Source organism: Poecile atricapillus, chromosome 13 (assembly GCF_030490865.1).
Source record: "Poecile atricapillus isolate bPoeAtr1 chromosome 13, bPoeAtr1.hap1, whole genome shotgun sequence".
NCBI lineage: Eukaryota > Metazoa > Chordata > Aves > Passeriformes > Paridae > Poecile > Poecile atricapillus.
Window position 1 is genome coordinate 11050295 of NC_081261.1, and position 27547 is coordinate 11077841.

Consider the following 27547-nt stretch of genomic DNA (forward strand, 5'->3'; position numbering starts at 1 on the left):
GATGTCATTTTCTTACATGATATCAAAAACTCATCACAGGAAATAGGAGCATTCCTTCTGTAACACAGATCTTTATGTGGTTCTATTCTTTCTTTTGCATCACATAATCAGAGAGATGGAGATCAGAAAAGCTATGTAGTTTTTACATCCCACTCAGTAATATGCCGTCCTTTGTTCAGTGGGATCTTCTAAGATGAACTGCAGTTTGAGGCTGAGTGAAAAATACCAGTAACTTCTTAAACATACACAGACCCTAATGCTACTTAACCAGTTTGTATTCTTTGTCCTTCTTCCCTCACCCTCGTTGTTTGGGGAAATTCAGCATAGAACACAGAGATGGAAAAGGCATGGATTGCACTGACAGCCCAGCAGTGAAAGCATGGCAGGTGCTAATGACCGGAATTAGCTGTCCTGGCATCAGGTGGAAACCTTGTCCCTTAAGGTAAGTGGAAAAACTCTATCTACTGAAAAAACCAAAGTGCTTAAAAATGACTGAAACCTACTTTCAGATGACTGGCAAGGGCTTATGAGAGGGTAACACTCACTCATTAAAAGGTTACAATTTTCCAGAAAAATTGGACAAATCATTCAACGATGTGAAAAGAGTCATCTGGTTTTCCATAGCTACGTGAGAGCTTGAGAGACCCAGAAAGACCTTGTGCACATTGAATGATCAGTTTCTCAATACATAATTTAATGAATAGATCTGTTTAAGTTATGTTCAAAATACTGCTTAACTAAGTTTTCAAACACTGTTTTTAAATTATTGCCCTAAAATTCTGCAAGAAAAGCATAACTATAAGTTTAAAAAGCCTTCTTGAAAGGATCTTTTGATCCTAACTGAAAAAGCTCCTCATAAAGCTTTTAACATTAAACTTATGAAACATTCTGTTGTCATGCCACAGTCAAAGAAACACAAGAGGTCCCCAGATGAAAATGCCAGGGTCTTAGAAGAGCATGTAGAAATAATATAGATAGTATAAGATATACTTCCATTCCTCCACAGAAATCAGCATTTGAGTGCTCTTATAGTAGTTTAGACTGGAAAGATAAAAGTGTGTTGCTGCTTTTGTTCTTCTACCTAAGTTCCAAACAGATTGACATATTTCTAGAAGGGATGACATGATAATAAATGTTGCAGGAAAGAGGTTGCCCCTTCTGCTCCTCAGCTTTTCATGTTCACACTCATATTCATAGACTTACAGACTCTTGAGAAGCTTTTAAGTGTGCTGGTCAAAGGAGAACAATCACACGTGAAGAAATAATTCCCACTAAACCATCCCACAACAGCATAAACACACACACTATTTAGAGAATAGATTTAATATTGGTGGGAAAATAGTGTGTGTGAAGCAGAAAACTGTACCAGAAATAGTGCCAAAAACTGTCTCCTAATCATCAACTTTTGCAGAATATTCCAGAGGTGAGACTGGCTACAGATCATCTAAAAGCAATCAAAAAAAAGTGTTGCCATAGAGCAAGCATTGTGCTGCTGAACAACTGAGTCATACCGAGGCAGCTTCAGGCCACGAGGTGACACACAAATAGAGTATAAACTGGTGTCTCCCCTCCAGAGGAGTTGTACTGGCTTCTCAAAGATGGGTGTGAATTTTTGCAATATTTTTACAGGCTGTTCAGCCAATATGGACACTAATTTCTTCTTGTCTCAAAATCTGAAGTGGCCTAGCTTATGTTTTGTGAATCTGTTTTGCACTCATAAAATGCAGGATTACGACCAGAGTACAAGTGTAGTGAAAGCCTGAATTGTTGGCCACAAAACCACCTGCTGTCTACCAGCTTCTTATAAGGTCCAGACTTCACCTATCATCTCTATTACCCATTTTAATTCAGATTAAGAGATTGAGCACAAAGGGCTGTTTTCCAAAGTTTGTCTCTGTTACCTAACCATGAACTTGATCTGACACAAGAACTACTTGTGTTGTTCCCCTTGTGGAGAAAATACAGTAAGCACTAAAATATGCTGGCAAGTTATTAATCAATTTTGGAGTTGGCTGAAAGTGCAGATAAATTAGATTCCCAATGCTGTTGACTCATACAGTGAACCTGAGATGGCTCCCAGCTGTCCAGGGGCTGATGGGTCAAGGTAAGGGTGTGCGTGGCACGTGCAGCCTGACCTTGGGTTTAGTTCTGGAGGGACTCTTGGTCCTCAGGTGTAGGATAACAAAGCTCCAGAGAAGCAGGAGGAAGGGACAGTCCTCTGGCTTGGACTTTCTTCTAACTGGATAATGAATAGGGGATAGGGAGCAAAGAGGAGGAAGTTGTAGAAGACTGGTATAAGGGGGCAAGGAGCTCTGTTGGCCCTAGAGAGAAATGAACTTAACCAGCCAAAGGGAGTGATCCCCTTTCCTACCACTGATCATCTGGAACTTTCCTCCAGTCCCTAAAACTGCCTGTCTTGGTTTCAACTGAGGTGGAGTTAATTTCTTCTCACTATTTGGTACAATGTTGTGTTTTGGATTCAGAATGAGAATAACGCTGATAGTATACAGCTGTTTTATTTTTTTCTAAGTTGTTGTATCCTAAGTCAAGGATTTCTTTTTAGTGTCTTGTGGTCTGCCAGTTAGGAGAAAAGAAACAGTGAAGGACCACAATCAGAACAGGTGACCCAAAATGCCCAAAGGGATATTCCACACCATGGAACATTATGCCCAGTAGATAAACTGGGAGAGTTACCTAGAAAGGGTCTGACATTGGTCAGCAGGCAGTGAGTAATTTTATTGGCATCAGTTATTTGGGTTTTTTTCCTATTTATTTTCATAATTATTACTTACCATTATTATTATTGTATTTTACTATGTTTTCTATTATTAAATTGCTATTACCTCAACCTGTAAGTTTTAGAGTTGATTCGTTTCCCCATTCCACCGCAGTTGGAGGGGGGCAGCCAGTGGCTGTGTGGCACCTCATCACAGTATAAGACAGACATTAAAGCTACTAGAGAGTGCCCAAGGGAGGACAATGGGGATGGGGAAGGGTCTGGAAAAGCAGCCGTATGAGGAGCAGCTGAGGGTACTTGGTCTGTTCAGCCTAGATGAGACTGAGGGGAGATCTTGCAGCAGGTACAGCGGCAGATACCAATCTTTTCTCTGAGGTGACCAGTGATGGGACTTGAGGGAATGGCCTGCAGTTCTGTCAGGAGAGGTTTAGGTTGGGTATCAGGAAAAGGCTCTTCACCCAGAGAGAGGGTGTTTGGGCACTGAACTGGCTCCCCAGGGAAGTGGTCACAGCACTGACAGTGCTGAAGAGGCGTTCGGACGAGGCTCTCGGGCAGATGGTGTGACTCAGGAATAGTGTGCACAGGGCCAGGAGCTGGACTCGATGACCCTTGTGGGGCCCTTCCAGCTCAGCAGGTTCTGTGATTTTGTGATTTTCAGCTGGGTTTAAAACACAGCACCGCCTCAAAACTCCGTCGCTCTTTTCTGAGCCCTCAGACGACACCGCACGCGCTACAGGCGCCTCAAAAGCACCCTCGCCTGCCCCCGACCGGAGGCGGCCCGGGCGGGCGAAGCCGCCATGGCCGGGGCGGAGCGGGGCGGAGCGGGGCCTGCCGGGGCGGAGCGGGCCCGCCATGGCTGGGGCGGAGCGGGAGCTGTCGGGACGGGGCGGGAGCTGTCGGGGCGGGGCGGGAGCTGTCGGGGCGGAGCGGTCCTGCCATGACCGGGGCGGAGCGGGGGCTGGCGGGGCGGAGCGGGAGGTGGCGAGGCGGAGCGGGAGCTGTCGGGGCGGGGCGGGAGCTGTTGGGGCGGAGCGGGAGCTGTCGGGGCGGAGCAGGAGCTGTCGGGGCGGAGCGGGAGCTGTCGGGGCGGAGCGATCCTGCCATGACCGGGGCGGAGCGGGGGCTGGCGGGGCGGAGCGGTCGCGGGGGCTGCCGGGGCACGGGTCGGCAGCGGCGGGCTGGCAGCGGCGGTCTGGCAGCGGCGGCGGGTGGAGGTGACCGTAGGCATGAGGGATAAGGGGGTGCCGGGCCGGGGGCATGGTGCCGCGGTGGGCTCAGCTCGGGTACTCTCGAGCGGCGGGTACGGGAGGGGCCGCCCCAGGGCATCTCCTCAGAAAACGCCCGCCCCCGGCGCCCTGCGGAGCTTCGGGCGGGAAAGCACCGCTGGCACCTCTTCCCCGGTCGGAAATGCCCTTTCCCGGGTCGAGCCCCGCCGGGCACCCCCGCAGGAGCCGTGGGAGGGCCGAGCCCGAGCCATGGGCCCCGTGGAACACCCCCGGAGTACGCAACCACACACACACACCACGGGAGTGTTTTTAGTGGGTCGGTGATGGGCCTTGGGGTCGGAGTTGCCTCCCCCAGACCCCTTCAGTGCCCGGGCCAGCTCCCAGCCATGCACAGCACAGTGGTCTGTGTCTGCCTCCTGGCGTGGGAAGGCTCGAGTCTCCTTCACACCAGGGGTTAGGACAAGGTGGTGCTGGAGGAACCTGTGAGAAACGGGCGCTGGCAAAGCTTGCACGGTGTCGGGTGTTGCCATACAACAGTGGGTTAACAAAGGGAAAAAATACTCGGGCTTCTCTTGTGTTTGGGGCATTCTGAAGGCACGTGCATAGTGTTTGTGAAGTGGAATAAAGGGTTATTTGGGGCCATTGTGTTTGATTTCATGATGCATACTATTGCACCTAGCTTGGAGTTGCTTCATTTCTCAGTTTGAAACAAGGTTTTGCCTTCATATGTTTTGTACCTTGAGCAGTAACAAGAACCTAAGCTGTTTTTGTAAATATATTCATCATACGTTGTGCTTGTATAAGTGTTTAGTCAGCTTTCAGTAATCTACTGTGATTTCTGCCTACTGTATTTTTCACAAAGCTCTGTTTTACAGGATTTACTGTGTTTACACCTCTGACTTTGGAACAGAAGTTATTCAGCAAAAATGTCAAGAATTGAAAAAATGAGTATCCTCGGAGTGAGGAGTTTTGGGGTAGAAGATAAAGACAAACAAATTATCACTTTCTTTAATCCATTAACTATTTTGGTGGGACCAAATGGTGCAGGAAAAACGGTAAGGCTCACTTTGGATTTGAGCTGTAAAGAGGTCTGGAAGGCCTGGAAGAACATGTGAATAATAATTTCTACAGAAAGGTATTAATATTGGAAAAATCATGCTGTTTGCTAGAAATATTGTGTTGTTTAGTGTTATTAGAAATCTGCTTTCATGCCTGGAATTTGCAGAGCACTGGTTGGTATTTTTTCATAGAAAATTGATCCAGATCCTGATTAAAACTGTTTTTGTAAAGTACTGTGTTTTCATGGTACTCAAAAATTAAAATGTTATTTCTCTCTCTTTACATATGTTACTCATTTGTAAATGTTTGGGCTGTTACTGTTGATTTGCCTGTAGTCCATCTTGGTTACTCTAAATTTGTCTTTATATACTTCTGTTTTCTTAGACTATCATTGAATGTCTTAAGTACATATCCACTGGTGATTTTCCTCCAGGCACCAAAGGAAAAACATTTGTTCATGATCCAAAGGTAAGGTATAGTGACTAGATGTGTGTTTACTTCTAGATAAAATACTCCACTGCACTCAGGCTGTGAATAAAACAGGGATACTCAAGTTGTAGACAGCCTTTAGCTGAAATGAGGAAAAGCAGAGAGCTGGGGGATGATTAGAACATATCCCACAGCTGGAGAGGCACATATTCCATTGGACCTTGAGAAGAATTTCCCTCATTGTGTTTTTTTTTTTTCTTCTACCAAAGGTTGCAAATGAAACTGATGTTAGAGCTCAGATAAGGTTACAGTTTCGAGATGTCAATGGGGAGCTTGTAGCTGTCCAGCGCTCCATGGTCTGTACCCAGAAAGGCAAGGCTCCAGAATTTAAAACACTGGAATCTGTCATAACTAGAACAAAGTAAGTTGTCAAGTGTTTCTTCTTACTTTGGCACAAAGATAGGTTTTAATTTGGTATATTTGTATGCATCAGATAAGAGAAAATTACATAATGTATTCCTAGCTACTAGTGCTTTTAGATTATAAAGGTATGTAGTTGCATTACTTTATCTGTTCCATTATTGAAAAATCCCACATCTGATAGCCATGGTGTTAAGAAATACATATATCTGTTAACTTGCATATATTTGAAAATTTTAATTTAATAGTAATAAGGGTGGTGAGGCACTGGCACAGTTTGCCCAGAGAAGCTGTGGCTGCCCCATTTCTGAAGTGTTCGAGGCTTCCATCCAGGGTGGGTGGTGCTTGGAGCAACCTGGTTCTGTGAGTAGCATCCTTGCTCATGGCAGAGGGAATGAGATGAGCATTTTCAACCTAAATCATTCCATGATTCCGTGATTTTAGGATACAGTTTGAAAGTATCATTGTGTGGAGTGTGTAAGCTTTACTTCCTTTAGTACCATTTTCAGTTTCAGATAGGTTTTGGCCCGGGTGTTTTTAGACGGGTGTTTTTAGACGGGTGTTAACTCCCGTCTCCACTGCTGAAGTATATTCCTTTAACTCGAGCTCTCCCACCCCCTCTGGTGGTTCCTCAGATTCTAATATGTGAAACAGCCTGACTTCAGAAATTGACAGTGTTAAATGCCTTTGTTAAGAATGGTATTTTTGTACTTAAAAATTGTTAATTGTTAAATTTCGGAATGGATATGTTAAAATGAGGTTATACTTTGAAAAATGCAATTCACTTTTTGAAGAACTTGCCAGTAACTTTGGGGATTTTCTTTATCTTCATAGGCATGGTGAGAAAGTCAGTCTGAGTTCCAAATGTGCTGAAATAGATCGGGAGATGATCAGTGCCCTTGGTGTTTCCAAGTCTGTGCTTAACAATGTCATTTTCTGTCACCAAGAAGAATCCAACTGGCCATTAAGTGAAGGGAAGGCCCTGAAGCAAAAATTTGATGAGATCTTTTCAGCAACAAGGTTTTTCCCTTTATTGTAATTAAATAAAAGCTAAGTAAAAAACGTATTCTCGTAACAGAAATGTTAATAAAAATGTCTAAGACAATGTTTCATACATCAGTATTGCTGTATTGCCAAAGCAGCTGAAGTTTTGCTTTTGTTGAAGGTATATCAAAGCACTCGAAGCTCTGCGTCAGGTACGCCTGAAACAAAGCTTGAAAGTAAAAGAGTGTCAGACAGAACTGAAATATCTCAAACAGAACAAAGAGAAAGCACAGGAAATCCAGGATCATCTCAACAACAGAGAGGCTCAACTGGCTGCTTCTAAGGAGAATGTAATATCAATTGAGAATCAGCTTGAGCCTCTAAAGGTAATTTCCATGAGGATTATGTTAATATTTTAATGCAAAACAGTAAAAGAAGTGAAATTTGGATGAATTTCTTGGTTAAAATCTTGCACTTTTGTATCTAATCATTTGCCCTGCAGCAGAGTGAAGCATACCTCAACTCACCTGGCAGATGCTGCTCTAATCTGTAAACAGTCATTGAGGGGTTAAGAACAGAATTCATTTAGTTTGGGTTTTTGTCAATTTAATATCTCTCTCAAATTTAGCTGATACCTAAAACCATTCTGAGCTATTTAAAACCATTTTTAAACATCTAAAAGCATTTTAAGCATTAGTTAATGCATTTTAAGTATTAACTAGAACTTAATGTTCCCTATTTTAAAAACATATTTAGTGAAACTGGAGGTTTTTACTTAAAATAATTGATTATGGGGTTCATGAACTGATGAGATGTTTTACTTATCACATGCTTTTGCAGAGCTCTCTGGTAGTAGTTGAACAGAATCTCACAAAAGTAATGAGGTTGGACAATGATGTGAAGGCCCTTGAGAGCAGGAAGCGGCAGATGGAAAAAGATAATCAAGATTTGCTACAGAAGATGGAAAAGGTTGCCTTTATGACAAAAAACTTTGATTATTTTATTTTATCAATCTAAGAAAAAACAGTTTTCCAGTTTTGTTTGCTGCAGATTTTCCCCCTGTGTGTCTTATAGAAATTCTGCATGTGGGGTCTTAATTCCTTTAATTCTGTTGTGGTTAAAACGATACATTTTTAAAACATCTGTAATTGACTTACAAATTTGTATGTGGTGCACAGGTTTTTCAAGGAACAGATGAGCAACTAAGGGATAGACACCAGAACCACCAGAGAATAGTGAAGGAGAAGGAGAAGAGGTTGTTGGACTCTAAGCGTGATTTAGATAGAGCCACTAAAGAGTGCCAGAGATTTAACAGTGAGAAATCAGAGCTGCTTGTTGAACAAGGTATTTTAGACTTCATTTATAGTCTTGTATGTTTTCTAATGTTATCAAGATCTGAAATGGACCTACTGATAATTGAAGTGATCTGAATTGGACAAAATTCCTAAAATGTGTATTAGTTTAGGTTCAGCTGCACAGTGGGGTGTGAGAGTCTTGCAAGTATTGGTGTTTCCTTTTTGGATACAGAGTCCTTGATGGATTATGGGAATTTCAGCAAAGCTATAGTAGTTGAGTTACAGAATATATGTTGATATAAAATATGTTCAGGCTTTGTTTTTTTTTATCAGAATAATATTTTTAGTGGTTTTAGGGGCTTGCTTTTGAATTACTGATTTATTTAATTAATAAAAATTTAGTTACCTGAAATAGCAATCTCTACCTACAGCTTGTTTTTATTCCATAGCTTTTTGTGTTGTTGAAAAATGCTTAAAGATTTCAAAGGCTTTCAACTAGTTTTGAATCCTAAGCATGTCTTCTGCCTCAGTTTTTGAACATTTATGTCACTTTTTCTTTTTGTGGAGGTCGTCTTCAACTGCAGGCAGATCGTCACCAAGAGCACATTGTGATGAGGGATTCCTTAATTCAGTCTCTGGCAGCACAGCTGGAATTGGAGGGGTTTGAGCGAGCACCTTTCACTGAAAGGAACATTGCCAGATTTCGTGGGTTGGTGAAGGACAGACAGGAGAGAGATACAGAAGCTGCAAATCGTATGATGGTAAGAATTTTGCTGATAAGTAGAGTAAGTTCTATGGGCCATTAGTGTTTTATTGGTCCATACAGGTCTTTATGGTGCTGGGAGAAAATGTTGGTGGGGGGTAACTGAAGCTGATTTTTTTCTAGAATTCTTGCTTATGTGTCATCTGCATCTTTCCATGGAAATGAGTATTGGAATTAGGAGTGGTCATCAAGGCTATTGGACAGGCAGTTTGTCAGATTCTTCTAGCAGTCCTCATGCAGGTGGATCACTGATAAGCTCAGAAACCTGAGGAAGAATTACTGTGGGGGACTGGTTTAAAAATAAACAACTTTTTGTTGAAGTCGTGTTCAAAATGGAGTTGCAGTCACAAAATGTTACTGGTATAATGCATTTGCATTTTCGTATTAAAAACATTTCAGCAGATAATTTTGGATAAGTTGTAGCTTTCTCAGTATTTCAGTGTTTTACTGTGGTGAATATTGGCACACTAGTGTGAAAAAGTATTTTAAAATATTTTCCTGTGAAAAAATAATGACTATATTATTGTTGATCTTCTTTCAGAGAGAATTTGCACAGAAAGAAGCAATGAAGCAAAAACAGGTAGATGAAATAAGAGACAAGAAAACTGGATTAGAAAGAACCATTGACCTGAAATCAGACATTCAGAATAAGAAACAAGCAGAGCTGAAGAATGTAAAATGTGAATTGCAGCAGTTGGAGGGGTTTTCAGACAGGATTAGTGAGTTGGATGAGGAGATTGGCAAGATGGTAAGTTTGTGTGTAATTGAAAAAAATGTAGAAGCTTGAAATAAAAACTTGTGACTTTATCATTACAAAAATATACCAAAACCCATAAACCACCCCACCCCCTTGATGTTTACTCTTTCAGATGTGTTTCTGCCCTTTTGATACCCTGTATGTTGTGTCTGTTCAGACAGTGCATCCCTTTAGGGCAGGGTCTGTTCACTACCTTGTCTTTGTACAGTCCACACATAGAATGTGCTGCTTCTGCTAGGTGAGTTGTAAACAGGGTAATAGCACAGCTGGCAATTAGGAGATTTGTTACTCTCAAATTATTGGGAAAGAAACTTTGAATTGAAAGTTCCATGCTACCTACATTATTGGAGATAACTTGCCTGGACTAGTTGATTATAAGTGTTTGATCTGATGAAGTAAAGTTATAAGTGTTTTATGTTCCAGCTGAACAGCTGCTTATGCCTTTGGAGCCAAATACTTTGTTTGTTAGCAGTCCATGAATTCTGCTTGACAGTGTTTTTTATAGACTCCTCACTAGGGTAATTCCAAAATTTAATGTACAGTAGATACTAAAATACAGAAAATCAAACTAAGTATGAGTGAGCTTCTGCTAAAAGCATGACCATTATGGGGCAGTACTGTATTCCAGGACTGCATCCAGTATCTTCTTGGGGCTTTCCTTGCCCCACCCCAATGTCACAGCCTTTGTCCTTTTGAATGTATTATTTACAAATCTTGTATTATTTACAAATCTTGTATTATTTACAAATCTTGTGTTATTCCTGTAACAGCAACTGATGCTGCTGCCAGGCAGCTGAAGAGGTTTCATCTGTTTCCTTTAGCTAGAACTTTATTGATTTTTGTAATTATTGGTGTCTTCTGGGCTTTTATTTTTTGTATAGGAATATGAGCTGGAGAAGGCTGAGAGGAGCAGCAATGTAGAAACACTGGAACAGGAAGTACAGACTCTGCGAAGTGAGAAAATAAACCTGGACAAAGCTCTTAGGAAGCTGGATCAAGAGATGGAGCAGTTGAATCTACACACCACAACAATTACCCAGATGGAGATGCTGAGGAAAGACAAAGTAATGTTTTTATCAATATCTCATAAGAGAGGGACATGAAACTTACAGAGTTCCTCCAATATTTGTGTACTTTTCAGGTGTTTATCAACAATCAGATGTAGAGCTTCTGTCTGACTTCATAGAAGCTATTAGCTTAATAAATGCATTGATGGTTATAAACCTGGAGATAGGAAAATTTCATTTGAAATGCTTTATTTCCCCAGGCAGAGAAAGAAGATCAGATTAGAAAAGTGAAGTCAAGACATTCGGATGAACTAACATCATTGCTGGGATACTTTCCCAATAAAAAACAACTTGAGGACTGGCTTCATGGCAAAAATAAAAAGATTAATCAGACAAGGGATGCTCTTGCTAATCTGAAGTAGGTATTAATTTAAACAATTATTTCTCCACAAGTTTTTATGTAATTACAAATTTAAATGTTGGAGAGTTTAATATATTCAAAATACTTATTACTTTAATTCATTAGTGTTTATTTAGGTATCTGCAAAATCAGAGAAAACATCCTGCAGAGTTCCTGTGATACTGAGTTAATACAGTTTGTGCTAGTTAATAAAATCACAATATTTGTAGTGTGTCAAAGGCAGCACTAAAAGCAGGTAGCAAAATAGTGATCTGGAACATCCTTAATCGTTAGTACTAATTCTAGCTGAATGGATGTGCCTGGGGCTGGAAATTGCTGGTCTTCTGATTTTCTTACAAGTCAAGAGTGGTTAGTGACTATATCCCAAATTCATGTGTGATTACCTGTTCTTGGTTTCATTTGATTATGTAAAACAATTAGTTAGAGTAGGAAGTTTCTCATCAGTAATCATCTAGAAAACAAAAGGGATTTAAAATTAAACACTTACGCTGTACTTGGATGAATAAAAAGTTCATGCTCTAGATTTCCTGAGAATCAGTAAAGAAGAACAGGTGAATAGTTCCAATGTAATTCCAATTCCAGATTACCTTTCCATGGTTTTTGGTTTTGCTTAAACAGTCTAAATCTTTGTGTTTGGGTAATAAAAATTTTTCTGCATTAATATTTCAGCAAGCGACTGGCATCAGTAGAATATGATAAAACTTATGCCAGTAATGAGCTAAAAAAAAAAGAAGCCCAGTTGTCCTTTCATGAAGCAAAACTTTTTGATGTTTGTGGAAGTCAAGATTTTGACACTGACCTGAACAAACTTCAAGACGAAATTGAAAAAAATTCCAAACAGCGAGGTAAAGTCATGCATAGCTTTACTTTTTTCCCTGAAATAGTAATTTAGCTGATTATGCACTGTTTATTCAACATAAGTCTTCTGTTTGTTTTTCACCCAGCTGTGCTTGCTGGAGCCACTGCAATTTATTCACAGTTCATTACACAACTGACAGAGGAGAACCAGTCTTGTTGTCCAGTTTGCCAAAGAGCTTTTCAGACAGAAGCTGAACTGCAAGACGTCATTAGTGATCTGCAGTCTAAACTGCGCCTTGCCCCAGACAAACTGAAGTCAACAGAGTCTGAGCTTAAGAGAAAAGAGAAAAAACGTGATGAAATGATGAGTCTTAAACCACTGCGGTAAAGTACTTAGGAAACCATATGGTTACAGGCTGTTTTCTTTCAAATATGTGGGGTTTGATTATGAAAAACCATGCAGACATCAAGGAAGCTTCATTCTAGGGCTGGTTAATTAATTTCAAAATGTCATTGTTGGGATAAATATTTTGAGTTTGAGAATATGAGCGTAGAGCTTTCCTTCACAAGAGGGCGCTCTTGTTTAATGCTTTATACCTTCTCCTTAACTTCCTGTAATGAAGTTAAAAACCAAAAGAGATTTTGTTTGCTTGTTTGTGTAATCTCACCTAAAATGAGGGATATATTCTCTTAGCTGGATCTGTAACATAAGCTTATTTAAGTGTGAGCAAGGTTAAGGTGATACTATTTTAACTAAATTTAGTCTTCCCCTAGTAAATCATACCACAGATTTTGTGATCTTGAATGTCTTCAATTTATGCTGCTGTTTCTGACCAAGGAAATTTTAGGCATTTATCTTTTATTTAAGGCAAACTGTAATTGAACTCCAAGATAAGGAAATTCCAGACCTGAGGAGCAAGATCCAGAATGCAAACAGAGATTTAACAGGCCTGAAGGGTGAGATAGAAGAACAGGAATCACTCCTCCAGACAGCTTTGTCTGAGGAAGAAGGTGCCAAAGCATGTTTACAGGATATAAGTCTGATGGAAAGGTATCAGGTATGCTTTGGTAACTTTTTTTAATATATAGAATGATGTTCACTTGCATTTAAATCTGTGGTTACTCAGTAATATGACAAAACTTTGAGGTCCTTATTTTAAAATACTTCCAAAGACAGTATAACATAGGTGATCTTGTACTAATAAAACTTCAATTTACAAAAGTTGGGTTTTTTTTGAGGACCACAGAGTCCCTTGAGTTCTGATTCAATTCTGCGCTATATGAACTGGAAAAAGGTGTAATCTAGAACTGAGCACAACCACAGGTACACCAAAGTGGTTTTGTTCCTCATAGTAATGATAGGTCATCGTATTCCCAGTATCTCACATGTGTTTCCTGGTTCTGTGCCATCTGAATATATGGTAAAGAGGAATCCTGCGTAGGAGACTGTTTTGAGCAGTCTTCGTGCCTTTATTACCAACGTAATGTCTTCGCTTGACTGAGAACCTTCAGAGGAGTAATTAGGGAACCTGGGGCCAGGCAAAGGACTGAGCATTTCACAAGGTGGAGATGTCAGCATCTCCTGAGGCTCCAACAATTCCAGTGTTGCAGGGACAGATTGCACATGGAACTGTCCTGAAGTGGGCTGGGAATGTTAAAGGCCTGTGCATCCTTATTGACTGATTGCACCCACAATTAGGAATTCCAGTTCCTAGCAGCTGACATAACCCTACTGCTAATGATGTGACATTGCTCTACAAGAGAAGGTAAATTTGAAACTCTTGTTCCTCAAGCCCTGATCTTGTTCTTATGTGACAAAGGTGAAAAAATACATTTTTAATCACTAATACAGTAGTAATGGTACTTTTCCTCATACTTTCAGACTGATATTAGGGATGTTGAACGAAAAATTGCTCAGCAGGAGGCTAAGCTGCCAGATGTCGATTTAAGTAGAACTGTGCTACAAGTAAGCCAAGAAAAACAAGAGAAGAAACACTTGTGGGATACAGGTAGGTCCTACAAACCTGTTATTTCATTTTTATACTAAAAGTAATGTTCCAAAATTCTTGCCATTAAAATTTTAGTTTACTTATTTTATGTTCTCAAATAACTGTATTCTCCTAGTTCATTGTTGCTGGTTTTTGGAGTCATACCAGTTTAATTTAGAGATGAATTTTCATCTCTAAGGATTACAATAGTGGTTTTAATAACAGATTGACTCTGTTTTCACCTGCAGTTACTGGTAAAATTGAGTTAAATCAAAAACTCAAGCAGGACCAGCAGAGCCAGATTCAGCAGTTGAAGAGTGCAGTTAATGAGCTCAAAGCAGAGAAGCTGCAGATTGTCAGCCGCATGCAGCGGCGCCGGCAGCTGGAGGAGCAGACTGTGGAGTTAACCACTGAGGTTCAGTCCTTATGCAGAGAGATCAAGGTGAGAATTTCTCTTTAATTGTCTAATGCTTAGCTTTGCTGGCCTTGAAATAAAAAATAATATTTTCATACTTAATATTGTCTCTAGTACTAGATAATGGGATGGACTTTTAAATGTTTGTCCTGTGCTGCTGTTGTGTATCTTTGGGAATTTCCAGAACTTTTTAAATACGTATTTTCACATTTCCTTTTTTTAATACACACAATAGAGAAATGAGTAACCACATTACTTTTTTACTGCTTGAAAAATTATTGATCTTTACCAGAATGAAAAAATAAAAGCTGCTTTTTCCAACTGCTTTTCAGGAAGCAAAAGAGCAGGTACTTCCTTTGCATTCAACGTTAGAGAAATTGCAGCAGGAGAAGGAGGAACTAGTGAATAAAAGGACTGCAAGTAATAAAGAAACACAAGAGAAGGTTTGTTTCCTCTTGGCATAGCTGTGAAATAGGATTAGATACTGTTTTTCAGGCATGGATGGAAGCTGTGGTACTGAGTTTGCTTTTAGGAAACATCAATGACTCTAGGAGGTGCTTTAGATTGATAGAGTGTTTAGGGAAGAAAAGGAACATGTCAGTCAGGACATAAACTCAGTTGTAATTAACTTTTGGCAGTCTTAAAAAGAGACTTTTGGGACATTTGATATTTGGTGGTTGATGGCATTTAAAAGCCCTTCCTAATAGACCCAAGAGGAGCTGCAAGGATGACCATCACCCGTCCTTGCCAAGAGACACACTGGTTCTTCCCAGGTTAAGTGGCCCTCGTTCATTTTGGGAAACATTTTCATGCGTATAAGAAGTACTGGGGTTTTAGAAGCTGAAGACTTTATTAGGAAGCTAAAGGGAGTTACAATTAGGACTTGTACTTTGGCAGTAGTGTTATCCAGTATCTTTGACACAGACCGTATCTGTTCTTGGACATAAGACCATATTTCATTTGAAATCTTTTCTCTGCAGATGAATGGCATAAATGAGAAAATTAAAGATATAAACAAGTACATGAAAGAAATTGAAAACTATATTCAACAAGGAAAAGAAGAATATAAAAAGGTAATATAAAAACCAGTCAATAAAAAGTTAGCATCAGAAGTACTTTTGGTTTTAAATCATATACCATTTTCTTCATATTTCTTTAGCAAAAGGAGTCTGAACTTGATGAAGTAAATTCTCGTTTGGCTGCCTGTGAGAAACAGAAGGAAAAAATAAGTAAAGAGATGGAAATGACCCGACAAGATATTGACACTCAAAAGGTGGATATATTGTTTAAAGTATACTTGATGTAATTGAAATAAGTCCTGGTTTTGGTTTGTCTGCCTATGTCTGTAATGGTGTTAAATTAGCTTCCTCTTGATCTATTTGATCAGTTGTTATTCAGGATAGCTGCTATACATGCTTTATTCTGAAAATAATCCTGAGATTTGTATGTGCAAATTTAAAACCCATTTATCTCTAACTGTGATCTTAAGGCATTTATAAGAGTTAAGTCTGGTGGGATAGTAGTCAGCATTTTCAGGAGTATCTTTATGTGGAGGATACCTGCCTTTATAACTGAAGTACAAACTGCAGGTACCAGAAGTTGCTTGCTACTTCAGATTTATCATGTAGTTTAAATTCCTGCGTATATGTTTCAAATATTGTTTATATTCCTTATAGGAAATACGTTTTTCCCCATTCTACCCCTTCAGTTACTGTCTACTCTTGTAGAACTGCAATTAGAGGGCTTGGTTTAATCTCATCCTTAGTTAAAACTAATTGTCCTGGTTGAAACATGGATTAATATTCTCAAAAATAATCACTCTAGTGTTCACTTGTGACAGTAAACACTGCTAAGTGTTATTGCAGATTGAAGGATGAAATAATACTGCTGATTTCCATTTTATTCTATTTCTAGGACAAGGTAAATTCTCACTGTGATAATTTTTGTTGTTGTCAATTATTTTATACTTGCAGTGTGTTTCAGAGTTGAGCAGAACTGATACATTGTAATTGATAACCAACATCCTGAAACATTATACAATTTCTTACTTTGGATCTAGATACAGGAAAGGTGGTTGGAGGATAATCTCACTTTGAGGAAGCGGAATGAGGAGCTAAAAGAAGTTGAAGACAATATAAAACAACTTATGAAGCAGATGGGAGAAATGAAAGTTCCCCAGATGAAAAAGTAAGCACCTTCCAAACAGAATGGTGTGCTTTGCACAAGAATTCATTAAACATCTGAATGTTGTAGTCACTGTGTTTTAGTGTGTCCTGGTCCTCTTTTCCCCCCATTCATGCAGACCACTTCCTCCTGCACACCTGTGTTTGTTTCATATCCCTATGACAGCAGTGAAAATGACTCAGTGAAATTATACAGTGCTTCTGGCTAGAAATAGAGCTATCTGCTCATACCTGTTCCAGTCCAGTCCTCTTCATGATGTTTACTGAGAAATCCACATTTAATTCATTCATGCTTCTGAATGAGAGTATTTAGTTTTTATTTTGTCTGCTCACTTAGTTCCCAGCAGCAAATTTTGTGTTTACTTCAGTAGTTTAGTAATAATTGCTTAGATAATAAACACTTTTGAAAAGTAATTACCCCCTTGCTGGTTCTTGAATGTGTGATATTTATTTAGTATGCTAGAGCCTGTGCAATAATAAATCTTATTTTGCTTAGTATCCATCTATAAAATTAATTTTTTTTGTTTCTATATATAGCACTTTATCATTTGAACTTGACAACTTTCTTCTCCCGCTCAGAATAATGATTAGAATATGTTCTTAACAAACTTAAAACTATTTTTATTTCAATAATGTTGTCATTACAGTGGCATTAGTACTATAATTTTAACTGTGGCGGACTTTATAGATATGATACAATGAGCTGTTTATGTCTAATATAAACTCAAAATTAGAATTCTGATTAAAAAACTGAAACACTAGTACAAATAAATGCAAAATACTTGTGTATCAATTATGGTTTCACAGTGACCAAAAACATTTGGAAGAGAAAATAGAATCTTTGAAAAGGAACCATCACGTTGCACTTGGCCGCCAGCGTGGGTTTGAAGAGGAGATTGTTCGCTTTAGAAAGGAGCTCAGAGAGCCACAATTCAAAGATGCAGAAGAAAAATACAGGGACATGATGATTGTCATGAGAACAACAGAGCTGGTGAACAAAGATCTGGACCTTTATTACAAGGCTCTTGATAAGTAAGTATTGTCAAATGAGGGTGATTCTTAAATATTTTCATCTTTATTAGTATTGATAACCTTGATTTAAAAGCAGCTTTCAGTTTCAGGCTTCCAGGTTAACTTAGAGTAAACTGATATGATTCCTTGAGATATATAATTTCTCTTTATAAATTCTGGCATTTAAATATTAAGAAAGCATAACAAGGTCTAACTTCCTAAGTAAATTAATGAATCTGTACTGGAAATTGCAAAGGATTGATTGGTGTGATGTAGGAAATTTGTAAGTTAATGTCTATAATGTGCATATATTAAATGCATTGATGGTAATAATTGGAATTTAATACAGTCATAGATAAATCTGATATTTGTATTCCCAATTCTCTGAAAGACTTACTTGGAGTTTTGGTTGTACATGTTAGGACTTAAATTTGCAGTGTAGCAATAGGAGAGAGATAAGGACAGGTGTAATTGATGTTTAAATCCTTTATTTTTAACCTGAGCCCTTCTACTTCCATTCATATAGCAATATATTTTTACTATCTTCTGGTAATATCTGAACATTATTAAGATATGCCAGGTTTGCCATGGCATTTTCTGAGGTAAATAATTGTCTTTTAAACAATATTACAATGTAAATGGGTTTTTTTTTCCCTTTTCTAGTGTGGGTGGTTTTGTGCTTTTATTAAAGAAAGTAAGATCTTAAGAAGCGGGTCTGGCATTTGATGGAAAGTGTTGCAAGTTTGTTCTTGTTTCTTTTTCCTCTGGAAGCTTGTTTGCTAGTCTTGCACTGACTGGGCAAAAATTGCATCCCAAATTGATAACCATATACAAAATAAAACATGTGGTTCCCTAAAAACCCTGTTTGTTTGGTTGTAATGATGGAATAGCAGTGAACAACTGGATGGACAGTGGGAGAGGGTTTTGGAATCAGTGGATACATTTCAGGAAATAGAAAACTGGTGCTCAGTGGCAGAAAGATAAATATTAAGAATAAAGAGGAAGAAACATTTTGGCCAATTCTCAATACACCCATGTCTTGAATAAAGTATGGAATTTTGGGCTTCTATTTAGAAGAGTTTCCTAGTGCTAGAAAAAGGAGCACAGAAGAGTAATTATGTGGTTGAGGATTCAGCATAATGGTCAAGAAGAGAAACAAAATAAATGAGAACTTTCCAAGTTGAAAGGACATTTTAGAGGAGCCGTGTTCTAAGGTGTTTTGATAATAACATTAAATAAACATAATACTAGAATGTAAGCTAATCCAAAATTTATTGTGTGAAGGTCTAAGTTGTTCAGAGTGTGATAAGTCTTCCCTTTCAGTTGTAATGGAAATGCACTCCAAGAACTTCCTTTTTAGAATTTTTTTGTATGGTATCAAATCATCTATTGTTTCTATTTAAGGCTAAACAGGAAAACAGTCTTGTAATTTCAAGAAAAATAGATAAGCGTCACTTAGTGGTAATCGTCTGAAAAATCAGCGAGACAAAATGTTAACTCTAATGGCCAAAGCTGTATCTGCAGCTGGGAAAACTAACATTTTGGGTGTTCCATGCTATCAGATGATCTTTATTGACTCTATTGAGAGATTTATGATAAATAGTGATGAGGAATGCATTCTTGGTGTTAAGTAAATAGTTGAAAATGCTTCATTTTTGCTTAACAAAACCTATTAGGGTTGATACCTCAGTGTTCCCCAGAACAGGTGGAAGAGCAAAGGTAGAAAAAGCATATGTAAAAGTCCATTCAGAAGGATATTTTATTTCCACCACATTTTTTGAAAGAAGACATTGCCATAAAGTGAGCATTTTTTCATTGTAGAGTAGCTTTTCTGTAAAAAGCCAAGTTACGAATGTCCTTCTCTGAATGTTTTGTAAGATTCCATCTTTTAATGAACTAAAGTCATGCTACTACGTTAACCAGAGAAATGGAATTAAAAATTATTAGTGATATCCTGTGTTACTCTTGCTGCTGAACAGCAAAATAGATCTTGTGATAATGCCTGTTTGGGTAACTACAAATTATATTCTCAGTAAGAATTCTGTGCTCTGAGGAGACTTCAGGTTCTCCTTTCCTGCTGTTGTTTGCCCTGTTGGCAGACTGTGCCGAAAAGTAACACTCTTGTTCTGGAAAGCTTAACATCAGATTTATCTTCTTGGTGTCAGGCTGAAAATAAACCTCACACATAAATCATAAATCTTTTAAAAACTCAGGTAAGGTCATTCTCCATTGAGTGACTGCAAATAAAGTTGTTGTCATTACTTTCCTATTTCTTAAAACTGAGCTGTTTGTGAGCATAGAATTATTTATGTAGTGGCGTGTTGTTACTCTCTAGGTACTTCTCTGTCCAAAATAAACTAGTATTTTCTGTATTTTTAGTGAAAGTATTAAGGGAATGGAAAGGGAGCTGCCACCTGCCTTAAAGTCCCTAGTAGTCCATAACAGTCCATGGTTGCATCTCTATCAGTTTACATTTTTTGCTGTTTTTTAGAGCAATAATGACATTTCATAGCATGAAAATGGAAGAAATTAATAAAATAATTCGGGACCTGTGGCGAAGCATTTACAGAGGACAAGGTATGTAATTTTTTTTCAATTTTACCCATATATATCCATTTGATATTGGGCACTGCATATGGAAGAGTGTTTGTTTGAAAGATGGGAAATACCTTGTTCCATTCTAAAGGCTCAATCTGTTCTTCAGCACTATAATCTTTTTATTGCACATTATATAGTAACTTGCAGGATAAGTAGAGTTAATTTTCACTTTTCTGTGTTTTCCAAAGGTTAGGTTTCTTTGACACAGGACTGTGCATGAGTTCATTCCTTCCAGTTTGGAAAAGTCAATTTCCAAGATGGATCTATCAGCAGGAGTTCTGAATGGAATTTTTATTGTTACTACATATTATACGTCTCATCTCCCACTAATCCTATGATATTTTTCAAGAATTTTGATAATGTTTGAACTATCTCCTTCCCATTTTCAGATATTGAATATATAGAAATTCGCTCTGATGCAGATGAAAATGTCTCAGCCACTGACAAAAGAAGAAATTACAATTACAGGGTAGTAATGGTGAAGGGAGATACAGCACTGGATATGCGAGGAAGATGTAGTGCTGGGCAAAAGGTAATGGTTCTTTATCTTCAGTAGACAATAACAGGGATTCTGAAAACTGACTCAAATGCAGAGGACTCAAGTGACCAAAGAACAGGCAGCTCCAACTCTAATTTATTATTGTGTACAACTTCTCTTCGCTCTGTCTGCATGTTACACGATTTAGGACTCAACATCTGAACCCTGCTTTGGGCACTAGGCTTATGCCTTGCAGGAGTCAAGGGTTTGACTTCCCTCTATCCTCAAGTTCAGGTCCTCCCTCCCATTTTGTCTCTTCCTAGTTATCACTGAGATTACCTCAACTGCAGGTCTATTGATTTGCTTCCTTTTTTTTTTCTTTCTGAGCCCTTGGTCTTTTTGACACTGCATCTACTTCTAAGTTGATAGGACCTCTCTCTCTTCCTCCAAGTTATGCTGCTTTCACCTGCTGCTGACTATAACCTTTCAGTTCATGTCACCAATATCACACCTAGCTGTACTTCGCATTTCCTCCTGTGCTGTCAGCTTGCAGTAATGTGTTCTGCCCATTCAGCTTCAGTAACACACGCTGGCCAGGAGGCCTGATGACACACCAGCTGTGACAATACCTGTGGGCAGAGGTTCATCACCTTTACTCACACTCACACATGTTGAGGGTTGTTTCCACCTGTCTGTTCTATTAAATGTGTTCTCTCCTAGAGTAGTTAAGGATGTTGCGTTAGAGTCCTATGTAAATGAGAGTGAAACTTGAACAAGTTCCTTAGCTGAAATTCTGAGAATTCTTCTTTAATCACGAAATGTGATGCCAGCAGTCATGATAATTGGAAAATATTTTTGACAGCACAGTTTCCATTGTGTGTTCTATAATTTTTAGTAGTTCAGAGGATCTTGTAAATATGATTATGCATGTTGATGAAAAACTAACATAGAAGGTGGTAAATCCTACTGCCTTCCATTTGAGTAAGAAGTCAGGAGTTCAGTACCTCAAACATGTAGTGATATGCAGACAAATTTCCACCTGCTGCAGTGGGGTGGGCTCAAGCAGAGTGTAGCAGTAATGCGAATGGCAGTGTCATAGCATCTTTACCTCAGATTAGAATCCTTCCACTGTCTCCTGAATTTTGAGTGCTTCTTTGTAGAGTCAATCTTTGAATTCAAAGTAGAAGTTTCAATGTAGTTTTTCCGTAATTAGTTGCTGTCATTTTGTGAACTGTCAGCACATTGTTCTGCAAACTTCCATCACAGTTTGTAATGGCATTAAAAACAGGTTGTTATGTGCAGATCCTCTTTAAACAGTTTGAAGCTTGATATTTTTTTGTGTTTTTTCCTTTCCCTCAGGTGCTTGCTTCTCTAATCATTCGTCTTGCTCTAGCAGAAACATTCTGTCTCAACTGTGGCATTCTGGCCCTGGATGAGCCTACAACCAACCTTGACCGAGAAAACATCGAGTCCCTGGCACATGCCCTCGTAGAGTAAGTGAGCTCTCCTTGTGGTGCTTAACAATGGGTATTTTTCAATACCCATTTGGCAGTAGTGAATTATACTTTAAGCTGGCACATTTTAGATTCCCTCTCTATCTTGGAAAAAAAAAAATTTCTTACATAATTTGAGGGTTTTTTTAATGTGGGTAAAAAGAGTCAGTAATCAGATTACTCAATGGTTCATGTCATTCATTATCAATAATGAAATATCTTTGTGCTATTTATTTGCAAATTCTCTGATGCTAGCATGGGATTTAAGTAAATGCACAGTCACTAATATCTGTTAAATTATCTGTAAAATTGTAGGATAATAAAGAGCCGCTTACACCAACGCAACTTTCAGCTTCTGGTGATAACTCACGATGAAGATTTTGTTGAACTTCTGGGCCGTTCTGAGTATGTGGAAACATTCTACAGGATAAAGAAGAACATTGACCAGTGCTCTGAGATCATGAAATGCAGTGTCAGCTCTCTAGGCTCCTATGTTCATTAGAATGCCAAGTAATTACATACTATAGATAACCTAGCTTGATACATTATACACTGCCTGACTTGATGGAGCTCAGGGTAGGTGTCTGAAAATGTAGTTCCTTCATATCATATTCTCTTGAAGATTTATAAAAATTTTAGCCTGTCTAAAACTGTGAGACTTTTAAACTTCTTACTTTTCTATATATTTCTGTACCTGAGCTTAGGAATTACCATAATTTGAAATAATTTAAATGAATACCACACAGTTAAATTTTGATGTATTTTATGCTTGAGAAGTGAAAATAAAGTTGTGATATTCTTTGTGCATGGCCTGTGGGAAAAGTTGCAGATTCTCTGGAATAGCTGCAGCTCTGCCTGGGGAATATGGCTTGCTCTCCACCTCTGGCAAGGTCAGCACTGATGGGAGTTACTTTGATTGAAGATACCCCTTGCTACCCACCTAATCTACCCAAAACTGACAAGCTTCAAAGAGAACTTTTACAACTTTCTCTACCAGGTAACTGAACTGGCTGTTCAAAGACAGAATCTTCCCCAAGTCAGTTTTACTTCATAATAAAGCAAAGGCCCATCTCTTACCAGATGAATGAGTTCTCTGCTCAGTGTGTTATGTCATGTTCTGATTCTTCATGGCAGTGTCTGTAAATGGGAAAATGGAACCTAAGTGTCACAGAGATTTAGTGTGGATGCTGAGCTTTGCCTGCCCTTCTCCAAGTTCTTCCTGAAGCTCTGTTCTTTGGTGTGACAACAGCCCTGCAGCTTGGCAGCCCCAGGGAACCTGCTTCTCAGTGGGAGTGACAATGGAAAGCCAGAAGGGTGGTCTGATCATCAAGAGTCCTGAGGTTGCACAAACCATGCCTTGCTGCTTCTGTAGCTATACAAGCACTGAGGGAAGGCATTTCTAGGGCCCTGTTTCTTTGTAAGCAAGTCAGGGGGTACCTTGAATTCTTGGTAGGAGTCTACCAAGCAGAAGTTGGACTTGCAATTATTTAAATCATTGCAATCAGCAGTGATGGGCTGCCCTTCTCAGCAAACATGACCAAATCACAACTTCAGAGGAAGATTCTTTAATCCACCATGAAAGAAAGTTAATTTCTGTAACATCAGGACATTTCTCATTGACAAATGCTTAAATGAGCCTAAGAACATTGCATGCTGTCTTCCTTGTCTTCCAGGGTACAGGACTCCCTTTATTTTGTAGGGGTAAGGAAAAGTTGATAAGGGAGGGGTGTAAGCGGGGCTGGCTGATGGACCAGGGCCTTTGCCCCTGAAGATGGTGCAGCTGAGCCCCTCACATTACATCACACACCTCTAACACTGCCTGCTGAGGAGTCTGGATATCTGCACAGAAAAGGACAGAGCCCAGCATAGCCCAGCTCTGGTTCTTCTCAGTGGCAAAGGCTCTTAGGCTTCAGCCTTGGCCAGGGTGAATGGCAGCAGGTGCCTTAAAGCATAATGGCAGAAACCAACATCTTCAGCTAAGGATTATTTCCACCTAAATTTCCTGAAACCAAGCCACCAGTGTCAGGGTGACCCCAGTCATCGGGGAAACCACTCAAAGATAAGAAAATGAATGGGACTTCCTAGCAATTACGTTTTCACCAAGTGCCCAAAGAAGCAATTAACACAACTGGGGAGGGATGGGGGGAGAGTAGGAATAGGAAAATGCTACTAACCTGCATTATGTTTGCAGTTTTAAATAAGAGGCTTCACTGACTCTAGTACTACTTCCTGAAGGGAAATTTTCTGAAAGATACAATCAACAGAAAAAAAAGTGCTTTGTCTTTTAAAATTTGTCTGTACAACCTGTTTATTTTAGCATGACATGTATGCCACAGCTCAGCACTGTCACCAGGAGCAACTCCCCAGCCTTTGTAAATTCTGTCTATTTTTCCCAAGTTAAGGCCATGGCTCACAGTTCCTATATGAAGTACTTCAGGTGCATTTTTGCCTAATCTGCCTTTTCTAAGTTTATCCTCACATGTACTTTGGCATTAAACATTTTTCCAGAAGTTAGGGAAAGCATGGGAAATGTAGTGGGAAACCAACTTCTCTCAGTTAAAATGATGTAAAAAAATTCACTGAATGATTTGAATAATCCATAGGCTCCTTGACAGCCAACAGCATGGAAAAGAGACTCTGCCAGACCCATAGTTTTCATATGGACTAGAAAATAAAAAAAAACATTTTTATGTGAATTCAGTGTAAGAGAAACTTCAAATACTTTCATGATAGTCTGCTGTTGATGGGCACCTTGGGAGAGTGAGGGCAGAAATGCCCTGGCTGCTCTGGTCGTGGCAGTTCTGGTGCCTCTCCTGTGCCCACAGGAAGCAGCAGCAGACAGGACCACGTCAAGGGGATCCCTGCTCTGCCATGGCTTTCTGCCCTGGCACACGGGGATGCCACCACCCATTGTGGGAGGGCTGGAAGGGAAGGTGGCACAGAAGCAGAACATCCCAGGAGGGGGAATTCTTGCCCCTACGTGATAATACACAAAGTGCAGAATCAAGCAGAGATGTTTTATGGCAAACAAGACACAGATTTATTGCTGTAAGTCACTGGGCAGGTGGCAAAGTAGTGAAGAAAGTTTCTGTCCACTTCCCATTTTGGTGGGAGTGGGGGTGGATATCCAGCAGGGAGACCACAGCACCCAACCTCCAGACAGCAATCCATGCACACACCTCAGAGGAACATGCACACACTCAGATTCACCGTTAAGAGCCAAAAATAACAGCTGCAAAACAACAAAAATATCATGTCAGTGGAATTGCCATAGGGAATTGAGCTGAGATTCAGGCAGCAGCCTGGTATGGTAATTACAAAGCCACTCGTCTGAGAGCACCAAACACTGACTGTGCCTGTTGGCCTGGAAGGGTTTGTTGGGTGCAAATCCCTCCCAAGTCATTTAGTCTGGCTGCAGCCTCAGCCCTGGCAAATGCTTTTGAAGCCAGGCATCTGCAGGAGATGGAGGGCTTTGGCATGTGCCACTCAGGTGACAGATTTTCCTTCCACCTCTGTGCCACAGCATCCTTTTCTTCATGATTATTTTTGCTTTATCTGCACTTAGAAACAAAATGTTTAGACAGGAGCATCTTGGAGACCTCTAGGTTTTCTTCCTAGTAAAAGTAGTTGGTGCCTTGCTGACTAAGTGGAATTTACATTAGCAATGGAAAACCAATACTTTGATTTTCTGATGCTTCCTTCAGTATTACCTCTGCTGTACAACTCTGCTGCCTGTTTACACACATAACACCTGCCCTGAAGTACTTCGGGTTTGCAAACTTCAGAGGAGATGAATTTTTAAATTTTTTTTTTAAGTAAAAACTGATTTATTTAACTCATTACTCCTAGGTGCAACCTCTTCATGCAGCTTCCTCCTACGTGCCACATTTTAGGCAAAGAGCTTTTACGTGCCCTAGAAATTACATTAAAAAACACAGATGAGATTTTTTTTAAAAAGCAGATGAGATTATCTACAAATAAACACCACAAACCAAAGCAATAAATACAGATGATACTTTCAAAAGCTTAATCATGCTGTCTCCCTGCAACTTTGCATTTAAATGTCACACCAGGTATCATCTCATCTATTTCAGTATGACGGGGTTTGCTGCTCCCCTGGGCAATCTACCAGGAGCCAGCGTTTACTCTGCCTACTGCAAGGTTACACCTTTGGGGAATGCCATGCAATTTGCAAACTCTCCTTCATTTGGCTCCATCCTATCTGTGTAATTTGATCTACACAGGTAAGGTAAATTGCTGGTCCTGTAGTGCACCCTTCCCTCCAGCTGCAGCGGCTGAAGGAAGCAAGAAGGTTCCAGCACAGCCAGCCCTGCAGAAGGGAGAACTCAGTGTAAAGCCAATAAACTCAACCACTGATTCAAGAGATACTACATGTGGTGATGCTATACATTATGCTGTGACCCACATTTGGGCTTCTTCAGCTTATAAAATGTTTTGTTTAATTGCTCTGCTAAGTATGGAACAGCACACATAAGAGAATGGCCTGGAAAATGTGTGATGGCTTCTCCATGAGGATTTCATAGAAGGCAATGCTGGAATAGTGTTCTAAGTGAGAAAATGGTTAGTAGGGCCATCCAAAACCAGGCCATCAACGACAAACTGAAGTTATTTATATCACCTCAATTAAAGCATCTGCTGGACCTCCTGAGTTCTGACATTGTTTCTTAATGCCATGATCCCATCCTGTCCCTCCATAAATCCTCTACCTGCCTCAGGGATGAATTTGGCTGCTAAAGAAAAGGTGGGAAGGTGACTCATTTGCCTCCCTTTGCTCAAATTTCCAGGGAGCAGGAGCTGATTATGAGGAGACTTGTGGGGAAAGGCACCTGGGAGAAGTGGGTGCCCTCCATGCCAGCCACCTGAGCCAGGGATGGCCAAAGCAGCTGGGTGGGAACATTTCCACTCCTCCTGCTGGCCAGCTGCCTCTGGGATGGCTCAGTACCAAGGTGAAGTACTGCCTGTCTAACTGGGGTAGGCACAAATCCAGCCCAGCTAAAATTATGGGCTGGCATTCCCCCATTTCCTACAGAGCCAGGGTAGAGAAGGGGACACTGTGACAGGGAGCTGTAGCCCCTGTAAATCTGAGAGCCATTGTTCATACCCATTTCTTTCCACTGATTTCCATCCCATGCCAGTCATGGCCATGACTTCAGCCAAGCCCTCTGTGCTTCCTTTGTGTATTGTGATTGTGGTATCCAACCTTGGCTTTGCTGCTGGAAAAAAAATATAAGAAACAAATAAAAAAGCTATGGCTTTGGGTACAGAATAAAGCAAAAATTCTGGGTTTGGTTGTACTGAGGGTCTCTTCAGATGACTTCTCTGTTTTCTGGTGTCATCATCAGAGATGTAGCTGTGGAAAGGCCCAACCAACACTAGCCCTATGTGCACCATCACCCCCTGGACTCTCCTCCATATGGGGGTGAGAGGAGCATGATGTACATAAAATTACCACTTGGATCATTTC

The 27547-nt window shown here is 39.8% G+C and overlaps 1 protein-coding gene across 2 annotated transcripts; it reads left to right on the plus strand.

The window, feature by feature from the left end:
• Positions 1 to 348: 348 nt before the first annotated feature.
• RAD50 (RAD50 double strand break repair protein) lies at positions 349 to 23136 on the plus strand. 2 transcript variants are annotated; one of them, XM_058848880.1, is made up of 26 exons: positions 349 to 442; positions 4839 to 5018; positions 5407 to 5490; positions 5721 to 5872; positions 6706 to 6891; positions 7037 to 7241; positions 7696 to 7824; positions 8034 to 8199; positions 8718 to 8911; positions 9455 to 9661; positions 10552 to 10734; positions 10938 to 11095; positions 11768 to 11943; positions 12043 to 12280; positions 12765 to 12954; positions 13779 to 13905; positions 14133 to 14326; positions 14632 to 14742; positions 15280 to 15372; positions 15459 to 15572; positions 16359 to 16486; positions 17290 to 17514; positions 19985 to 20070; positions 20481 to 20623; positions 21929 to 22062; positions 22378 to 23136. In XM_058848880.1, exons 2-26 carry the CDS (start codon positions 4890 to 4892, stop codon positions 22562 to 22564), a joined length of 3939 nt encoding a protein of 1312 aa, XP_058704863.1. In that variant the 5' UTR covers positions 349 to 442; positions 4839 to 4889; the 3' UTR covers positions 22565 to 23136. The 2 variants fall into 2 exon arrangements, with proteins under 2 accessions (XP_058704863.1, XP_058704864.1); XM_058848881.1 differs by lacking the exon at positions 349 to 442 and adding an exon at positions 3868 to 3951.
• Positions 23137 to 27547: the final 4411 nt, after the last annotated feature.